Below are 10,756 nucleotides of genomic sequence, written 5' to 3'. Positions count from 1 at the left end.
GGTTTTTCCCGACTTAAGTCGCGACTGGCCCGCTACGGCGGGCCCCAACCTACCACAACAACCTCGCCCTGGCGGGAATAATTTTGCCCCAGTGGCTTACAAAGAGATAAAAGCTCGTAATTTGAGTTTCAAGCTCCCATTTCACAACACACCTTCAACCCTTGACATTCAAAAACTACCATTTCAGGCAAAGATCATTTTCGGGAATTCTACTCATCCGAATTTGATTCCATAAAGTCGTACGTGCTCCTTAACGTCTTAGTTATTCACTCATGTGATCAAATTCACAATTAAATACCCCATTCATTACCAGATTTCCCTATACCTCAACTGACTCAAATTTCGTCCAAATCTGGACTAGGCAACAATTTTCCAAGTTACTACTCAAAAGTTTCCTGGCCCAAATTCTTTTCCCATTGTCTTTTCTATAACGACGGGAAAAGATCGTTACATTCACTCAGATCACTCTACACTCCAGTTATCTCTTGGGTGAGCCTCATTGTATTCCGCAGGAAATATCATTTGCTTTCCGGTTAGTAGTGTTGAGATGTCATGGGTCTTGTTTCGACATCCTTCTTTGATGGTAGAGGCTTCGTAGATAGATAAAGTTGAGGAGTATTTAATTATGTACTTTTCCTTCAGATGTTTTTACAAATTATTATACTTATATTATTGAGTATTTTACAGACAGTTTGAGTTGAGTATTTATTTTGAGTTTAAATATTCATAAAAATCGGTTTTTTAATATTTTATTGTTGCATTAAGTCTTCCCCTAAATAGTCAGTCAGGCCAAGGATTTGCTTGGAGACCAACAATGATTCTCGCGTGTCGGTCATGTCCAGGGTGTATGCTCGAGGTATGATAGTCACAAAGCCAAACAAAGAAAGTAAGAGTCATGACAAGAGTTTGCCTTCCAATTCACATTTTTCCTCTTTTTTTCAAATTTTAAAAGTCATTTCAAAAATCCATTACCTATGAAAAAAATTGTCCTGTTTGAGATAAGTATGATATGAACTGAAAATAAAATTAAAACTTGTCATCGTTTCTTAAGAAAGTCGTCTCTCAATTTATCATAGGGAAACGCCAATCCAATAAAACAAAATATGTTAAAAAAGAAAATGTTATCCTTGGGAAAGAATTATATATGTATAATATATATCTATATCTATATCTTCTATATTACCTTAAAAGCATGAACTCTTAACTTGAATGTTAAATTACTATAATATCCCTAACTTAGGTTGTGACTTTTTCGATGAGTTGTAACTTTTCTGATAAGTTATGACTTTTCCCAAAGAGCTGTGATTTTTCGATGAGTTGTACTTTTCCAATGAATTGTGACTTTTCCAAAGAGTTGTAACTTTTTCAATAAGTTGTGACTTTTTGAAAGGGTTGTGACTTCTCGGAAAGGTTGTGACTTGACACAAAAAATAATTGTTCATACTACCCTTTGTTGACTATAAATAGAGAGGTTTCCTCTCATTTTTCAACCACAAGTTTTTTAATCTACTACTCTTCTTCTTCTTGCATTTTTTAAAAAAAATTGTGTGATTTATTGTCGTTGAGTGAGTTCGAAGTTTAGCGGAATATGAGGTACCACTATTCTGATGAAGTAAATTGTTCTATCCTGACAACGTATATTCCTTAACCTCAAGTACTTGCGAAAAATAATTCTGATGATATTATAATTATGTTTTTGCTTAGTATATATATTAGTATGTAATGTTCCAATATATAAGGTTAAGGTGATGTAGTCTAAATTCATTTGTTTTTGTTAACAATTTCTCTTGTAATATAGCTATATGCTTCTGAATATCTTTTTCAGAAATTATTATACTTCTCAAGAGTTTGAGAATTATTGCGATTTATTTTTTTGATGCTCAAGACAAAATAATGACTTTATTTATCAATGCTACTTATGTGATTTAGATTGTCAGAAAGTTTGCTTCAAAATAGTTATTACTATATAAACATTGCCATTTTGTTTTACTAATTTACTATTTCTTAATATTTAAGATTTTCGACGAAGAAAAGTTTATATGACTTGTAATAACGCCAGTTGAAGATTGTATTAGTTTAATTTTTATTGTAGTCTAAATTCATTTGTTTTTGTTAACAATTTCTCTTGTGATGTAGATATATGTTTCTGAATATCTTTTTTCAAAATTATTAAACTTCTCAAGAGTTAGAGAATTGTCACGATTTGCTTTTTTGATGCCCAAGACAAAAAAATGAATTTATTTATCAATGCTACTTATGTGTTTTAGATTGTCAGAAAGTTTCCTTCAAAATAGTTATTACTATATAAACATTGTCCGTTTGTTTTCCTGATTTACTATTTCTTAATATTTCAATATTTTTGAAGAAGAAAATTTTGTATGACTTGTAATAACACCAGTGGAAGTTTGTATTAGTTTAACTTTTATTGTAGTCTAAATTCATTTGAAAGTTAACAATTTTTCTTGTTATGTAGATATATGTTTCTCAATATCTTTTTCCAAAATTAGTAAACTTCTTAAGAGTTAGAGAATTATCACGATTTGTTTGTTTGATGCTCAAGACAAAAGAATGACTTTATTGATCAATGTTACTTATGTGATTTAGATTATCAGGAAGTTTGCTTAAAAATAATTATTACTATGTAAACATTGCCCTTTTGTTTTACTAATTTACTATTTCTTAATATTTCAATATTTTCGACGAAGAAAAGTTCGTATGACTTCTAATAATGCTCATCTATTACACATTAATTCTTTAGTTATAACATTATAAATTCTTTTAGTTAATACTAATTATCGCAAATGTTATTCACATTTTTTTACATTCTTTAGTTAAAATATTATGAATTCTCATAGTTATTACATTAATTATTTCTATCTTTCATCTTTCCTTATATTACCTTTTGACCAATATTTTTTTCATATTATTATACCGCCATATATATGTGATAACATGGCATTGTTATTTTTCCTTTGACGAATCATGCTTGGTTAAATAAATTGAAAACTGTTTACAAGTATATGAATTATATTTTTGTTGGGTGTAAGATAAACAGGTGATTATATATATGATTTCACAGATAGAATATATTCTTTAATTTTAATTTTTAGTTTTTTCAAAAAAAAAAAAAGGAAACCTTTCTCAGTTAACTATGGACAGTTAGATATATTTGATTTATATGCACAGACAATCGAGAAGTCAAATATGAGAGCCAACAAAAAGAACGTCATATATTATGTTATAACTTATAAAATAAAAATTAATATACAAAAATAGTTCTAAAAATGAAATGCACTTGGTCTCCACATGTTCATATGACATCTAAATAGATTAAGTGGAATACACGTGCAAAGCACATCTAGTTAGATGACAAGAAAAATACACAACAAATATTGTCTGTAAGATAATATTAGTGAGATACGACTAATTACATAATGGAACCTCATCAAATTGAAATAAATATATACATTATTGCATTTAACTAATAAATTTTTCATTGACCATCTTCATAGGTTCGTGTGAATAAGAGATATATATGACGATCCACGTTGAACATTCACAAAAAAATCTGCAATATTATTTTGTGCAAAGCTTATTATTCAAATCTCCGCTTAAATTTTCTAAATTGATAATCACGTGCAACGCGCATGTCGAAAATCTAGTGTATATATATATATATATATATATATATATACACACACACACATACACCCTTTTAATTTATTAATTTCCAAAACTAGCCTTCCTTTTTCATGAAAAATGTGACATTTATGAAAGGTTGTGATCTTTCCGAAGGATTGCAACTTTTCCAAATACTGTTCACACTACTGTTTATTGTTTGTGAAAAGAGGGATTCCTCTCATTTTAAAACAACAAAAATTATTAACTTGTTCTTCTTCTTCTTCTTCTTCTTTTTCTTCGTTTTTTTCTTCTTCTGCACAATTAAATATTCGTGTTGTTTGCTCCTGTTGAGTGGCTCACTGACACAATTATTTTTTGTATCAATACACTGATGAATAGAATCGTTCTATCCTGAGAGTATCTGTTTCTTTAAACCTCGGGTACTAGAGGGTAATAATTCCTTAAGGGAACATTGTGCATTCAGTAGGCTTGATTTTTTCCTTTTTGTTTCATTTTATTGCTATAGATCGTGGTTTTTTTTTTACAGTCATTAGGTTAGCTTATGTTATTAATTGTTGTTTTTGAGTATATGTTTTAAACTTTGTTGTTTATATTTATGCAAACTTATTGCTATAAGTATTTGTTAGTACATATTAAATAACACACGTTAATTGTATTCATGCAAGCTTTTCTGTTGAAATTGTTGAAGGTACAATAAAAAAATTCCTTAAATATCAATACTACCATCTCTTGAAGATAAAATTCAAATTTGGTATGCCATTGTAAGGACATAAAGAGTTTTAAAACTTTATTGCAACTTGATGTAGGAAGTGAACAAGGAAAAAAGAAGACAACAATTAATAAACTTTTGACATTGGCTCAAGGATGTGTCGGATGACCTATAGAGGAATATGACTAGACTGGAGCCTAATCCCAAAGACATACATAATTGCACAATAAAATAATTTTCTCATAGTCAATATGAAGTATGGACAGATTCTCATGTTTAGTGCAAGTTGTAAATATTTTTCTTGAAGTAGTAGATGTGTTTCTCGAAACTGTGTTGGAATAGAAGTGTAATTTCAAATTGAACTCCATCACTCTGGTATATTGATTTTTAAGAAACATCCAAACAAACTGAATAGTTTTGTGTGATATTTTTTCCTTTTCAAATATATATATATAAAGTTGAATTGTTGTCCAATATGATATATTCTCCCTTTAATTTTCCATTTTAATAATAACTTATGATAGATTTAAATGGGGAACTTTAAAATGATATATGTAAAGAAAAAGGTAGGGCTGAAATTTCTACATGTTGGAATTAGAATATTTGTTCACTTTCTTTAGAATTTTAAAATTTATTTATCCCTTCACCAATGATTATTTAGTTATTAAAAAATTTAATACCTCAGGTTGATGTTCATTTGATTCCCCAAAAATAGCAAATAGTAACACTTCCTCTAATCAAAAGGATAAATTATAGAATCAAGTAAAAGATGATTGATTGAATGATAACTGATAAAATGTTATAATTATCATTTCATTTTACATTATTAATGTTCGTTACTACGTAATCTTGTATGTAAGATAATATAATATTTTAGTGTTAATGACTAATAGGTTGTGAGTATTATTTTATAAATTCCGTAATATTAAATTTCCGCGTGCGGCGCTGATAATTTTACTAGTCATGGTATCAAGAAAACCCTAAAAATTTCTTTGACTACCAACTAATCACAGGTCATAACCCAAAAATGAATGTGCTAACACTTGCCTTAATCCACGAAGACAAGTAATCCTAAAATCCAAACATAACAATAAAATGCGGAAGTAAAACAAGAATAAAAGCATGAAGGAAAAAAATTTATTTATAAACTCAAAAGTTCTATTGTTTCTGTATATTTCTGTGTATTCCTTTATTGAAAATAACTAACAATATCCATATTTATAATAGTAAACAACCAAATTAAACTAAGACTAGAAAATCTATTCCTATATAAACTAGGACAAAAAAATCCTAACTAGACATTAATTAAATAAATATGAAAATAACAAATCCTAAATAACTTAGGATTCCTACTCCAACTTTGAATTATTATTTTCAATATTCTCTCGCAGTTCAAAGTTGTATGCTCCTGCCTCTTTCTTCTTGACATTGTTGATGTATTGAATAACACTTTTCTTCAATCTTCAATTGTTGGAGTAGTTCTCTTCAATTCTCATTTATCTTTTTCTTGGTTGTGTCAAAGCATTCTCTATCCAACTTTCAAGTGCTGAAGCACTTTCTCTCCAACTCACGATAGTTTTTTTATTGGTTGTGTTAGAGCACTTCTCTCCAACTTCCAAGTGTTGGAGCACTTTCTCTCCAACTCATGATATTTTTTCTCCTGGTTGTGTTGGAGCATTTCTCTACAACTTCCAAGGTTGATGCCCTTCCCACCAATGCCTTTTATTTTTATTTTTTTTTTGTTTTTTTGGTGTTGGAGCAATCTCTCTCCAACTCTCCTTGATGCCCTTCCAATCAACTTCTTTTCTTTTTGTGTTTTTGTTTTTATTTTTTCGGTGTTGGAGCACTCTCTCTCCAACTCTCGTTGATGCCCTTCCCTTCAACTCCTTTTCTTTTGTGTTTTTTTTTAATTTTCTCTAACTTTAATTTAGAGAAGAGTTCCTTCATCTCACTTCATTAAATCTGCAATATTTTTGTGTATATCTTTTCTCTTAACATATTTTTCATGCATATATCTTTTGCCCAACGTTTGTCGACATAATCATTGGCCACACGGGTGGCATATATTGGTCATAGCCGCCCACCGGCAGCGAAAACTCTAATATCTTCTACTAGGATTGTAGAAGCTCTAATATGAATTTGAATGAAAATATTTTATTTATAAACTCAAAATCTTTATATGTTTTTATATCTTTCTGTGTATTCATGTATTGAAAATAACTAACAATATCCCTATTTATAATAGTAAACAACCAAATTAAACTAAGACTAGAAAATATATTGCTATATGAACTAGGACAAACAAATTCTAACTAGACATATATCTATATATAAAAGGAGAAGAAAAAATGACACATGTCAGTACCATAATTTTTTAGAATTTTAAATTTTAAATCATTTTAAATAATCATTAATAAATAATAAATAATTATTTAAATAATTACAAGTTGATAGATTTTGCGGTAGTTACACAACAGTTTTTTTAAAAAAATATTATTAATAATTAATTACAAAACAAGCTGATAGATTCTGCGGTAGTTACACAACAATTTTTAAAAAAAAATTATAAATAATTAGTTACAAATTATTATTTAACTATTACATCATCTATCTACAAATACTTAATTTTAATTACAAAAGCTTAAATTTTAAATTAATATATACAAAAATATTCGATTGTGACATCATATATTTTAAAACACATAACCAAGATAGATTCCAAGCAATATTCGATAAGACATTATAAACATAATCACCAATGTACAAATTTAATGTTGTTCTGAACACCTACTTGGCCTGAGACAAAACTTAAGAAAATTTTCCATAATAGCGCATGATGAGCTTCACAATGAAACTTAAATAACTCAACTATCATGGTTAACTGGATCGAGGTNCAATTTTTTTAAAAAAATTATAAATAATTAGTTACAAATTATTATTTAACTATTACATCATCTATTTTAATTACAAAAGCTTAAATTTTAAATTAATATATACAAAAATATTCGATTGTGGCATCATATATTTTAAAACACATAACCAAGATAGATACCAAGCAATATTCGATAAGACATTATAAACATAATCACCAATGTACAAATTTAATGTTGTTCTGAACACCTACTTGGCCTGAGACAAAACTTAAGAAAATTTTCCATAATAGCGCATGATGAGCTTCACAATGAAACTTAAATAACTCAACTATCATGGTTAACTGGATCGAGGTAGCCTCAAAATCAGAAGACACATAATTTTGATTACAAAAGCTTAATATATCATTATTTTGTATTTATAATTTATACCAAACAATAAATATATTTTAACAGATAAATACAAGCAGTTTTATAACTTCTCAATAACCATCCAATAAACAAGGAAACTTAAACTACAATTATTTACTATATCTATAAATTTTCCTACTATATATAGACATCTTTCGGTAATAACTTTACATACCTTTACATTGTTCGTTGATTGTTCTGCGATATTCAGTAATATAGATGGCTTTGCACTTTCACACAATCTCAGAAATTTCATCTAAATCAACGCACTGGAACTTAAAAGTTTGTGTTATTCGATTGTGGATAGTTCCTGATAAATTCAAACCAGAAATACCTTACTTTTTGGAGATGATTTTACAAGATGAAAAGGTATCACTCATACAAATAGTTTTTATATACTTGAAAACAATTATCATAAAACAATATTTTGTTTTATTACAGGGTGATTGTATTCATGCATCACTTGGAAAGACATTAATTAAGCATTTCAGAGAAATTATATATGAACTTGGTGTTTTTCGGATGAATTACTTTGTGATTGCCCCAAACATCATGAAATTTAAGACAACAACACACAAACACAAGCTTAACTTCACTGTGACTACAAATGTTAAGGAAATTCAAGATCCTTCTTTTCATATGGATATATTCAATATCCGCACCTTTGACAAATTGACAATTCATCACAATGTTGATGAGACTGAGCTTTTGGGTAATAATGATATGTTATTCCATTTATTATATTTTAAATTTATAATATATTAATAATATATTTTATTTGCAGATGTTGTTGGACATGTTTCTTCATATCAACCAATTCAACAGATAAAGCAAGGAGATAACAATAGTTATTTCATCAATATTGTTCTAGAAGATGATAAGTAATTATTTTAAATTCATTTTATCCTTTTATATATAGATATATTTGTTTATATATATTAAAATGTAATTAAATTCCATTCATACAATAAAAATAGACTGTCAACAACATTATGGGGTGAACTTGCGGACCAAATATAACCACATTTGACGAAATCTGCAGATGAACCTTTGATTGTGGTTTGTCAATTAATGAAGGCTCACAAATTTAGAGGTTAAAACATTGTAATTGCAGCAATTGTATATAAAATACAAATTTAATTAGTATAATTTTTTGACATTGTTTAATATCAATCATCAAAAAATTACTCGGTACGTAGTTGTTGGTATCAAACCAAAATCTGGATTAATCCTAATCTTCCTCAGCCTACTGAATTCAAAGACAGGTTAGAAAATTATTTAGTTTTGCTTAGGCATGTTTCTCAACATTTGCAATGTAGTTAATTCTTCTTTTGTTTAATAATAATAATTCTAAATTATATCAAAACTATATGTTATGAATTTTTTTGCAGATTGATTTCATCATGTGATTATAAATATGAGAGGCTCTCCAAGACAGTTCTCAAAAACATCATTCTATTACTGATGAGTTGTCTAAAGGTGTTGTATCTTTTACATATCTTTCTGATTTGCTTCAATGCTACAAGGTGAGTCTACTAATCTATTTTAAATTTTCTCACTATATATTTACATATTTACTGTATAATTGGTCTATTTAACTTAATTGATATGTTATTTTAATTTTTAATACAAAGGAATCTTCCTTTTGGATTGCTGCAAAAATCGTCTGTTTGGAACTTGACCATGGATGGTCATACTTGGCTTGCAACAATTGTATTACAAAGGTTGATACAGAGGGAATCAAATATTATTGTAAAAAATGCAATTCTGAAGTTAAATCTGTTATTCACAGGTTTGTATAAAAAATCAAACTATTTAAAATTATTTTTATTTATATTATATAACCCAAAATATTATGTTATTTAGATACAGGCTACAACTGTCTGTTATGGATGGCACTGCATTTATTTCAATATTGCTTTGGAATAAAGAGACTATACAACTACTTGGTAAAACTGCAAAAGAGTTGAAAGAAGGATTACTTGAAGATGACGAAAGTTCTTAGCCAACCAAGCTTGGTGATTTAATGGAGAAGAAATTTATGTTTAAGATTTTGATCAAGGACTCAAACATTAACAGAAAAGATAATGTCTATAAAGTTGTTAATTTCACCGATGATGATACTCTTTTAAAGGAATTTTGTCATCCTGATCTTCAGGACAGTCTTAATGTAAGTGTTTAAACACCAACATATTTGTTTACATTAAACATACAAATTTTTAAATTTTGTATAAATTGTTAATTATGTTTATAATGTTCATACATAAATCACTTTTTGAATGTGAGCAAAGCTATGATGAAGATAAACTCTTTGAGGTATTCTAACTTTAGATAAGTTACATCTTCTATATTACTAATCAGATTGAAAACACTTGAATTACTTATAATCTTTATGTTATTTTAATTTAATTTTAGACTCCAATCAAGAGCAGCATTTCAGAGTGTGCTACATTAATTACTGAAGATGTGATTGATTTAACTACAAAGATATCTACCAAGAGTAGCAAAGTTGCTGGAAAATCTACAAGGCATGAAATTAAAGACGATTTGAATGTCAAACAACCCAGCAACAAAATTCGCAAAGTGATTAAGAAGGAAAAGAATACCTAAAGCTATCTTCCAAATTTGAAAAGTTATTGGAAGATTATGTTTTAATTTAGGTTGTATTAAGNNTCTATGTAGTTTATTATATAAATTCAAGCTATTAAGTTGTCTTCTTTATTTATATCTCTCTCTCTCAATCTATATCTATCTATCATTCTCTCTCTATATATGTGTGTGTGTTTGTGGGGTTGTTTTTAAATTTATGTTGCTAATCTTCTACATGTTGTCTTAATGTGTATTTTATATTCTCTGACTTATAGTTTAACATTAATTAGTAACAGAAGGATCATTAAAGTTAACTTTATTGCATACAAAATCTAAACAACACACTATTAGCTGATTTCTACAAATACGTTAGTGCAATTTAAGAGACATACCTTATTCCCATATGTTAAAAAACATGCAACACTTTGGTGAACAATATGGTGGATCCACATCAATTTCTGAGTTGATATATTCAGAATAGGAATCAGATATTCTAAAGCTCCAAGCAGTTCATCTTCATTCTTCCAATATATAT

At 28.2% G+C, this 10,756-nt stretch overlaps 1 protein-coding gene across 1 annotated transcript; it reads left to right on the top strand.

The window, feature by feature from the left end:
• The first annotated feature begins 7,851 nt into the window (after window positions 1-7,851).
• On the top strand, window positions 7,852-9,637 carry LOC125873624 (uncharacterized). The gene is made up of 4 exons (XM_049554537.1): window positions 7,852-8,001; window positions 9,057-9,158; window positions 9,267-9,424; window positions 9,499-9,637. The coding sequence occupies exons 1-4, from the start codon at window positions 7,852-7,854 to the stop codon at window positions 9,635-9,637; spliced, it is 549 nt and encodes a 182-aa protein (XP_049410494.1).
• Window positions 9,638-10,756: the final 1,119 nt, after the last annotated feature.

Source organism: Solanum stenotomum, chromosome 1 (assembly GCF_019186545.1).
Source record: "Solanum stenotomum isolate F172 chromosome 1, ASM1918654v1, whole genome shotgun sequence".
Classification (NCBI taxonomy): domain Eukaryota; kingdom Viridiplantae; phylum Streptophyta; class Magnoliopsida; order Solanales; family Solanaceae; genus Solanum; species Solanum stenotomum.
Note: the sequence above shows the minus strand (reverse complement) of the source record. Positions and strands in the feature narration are given on the sequence as shown.

Coding starts and splice junctions, on each gene's coding strand:
- LOC125873624 (XM_049554537.1), top strand. CDS start 7,852: ATGGCTTTGCACTTTCACACAATCTCAGAAATTTCATCTAAATCAACG. Junction 8,002..9,056: donor TGATTTTACAAGATGAAAAG/GTATCACTCATA, acceptor TAAATATGAGAG/GCTCTCCAAGACAGTTCTCA. Junction 9,425..9,498: donor GTTAAATCTGTTATTCACAG/GTTTGTATAAAA, acceptor TATGTTATTTAG/ATACAGGCTACAACTGTCTG.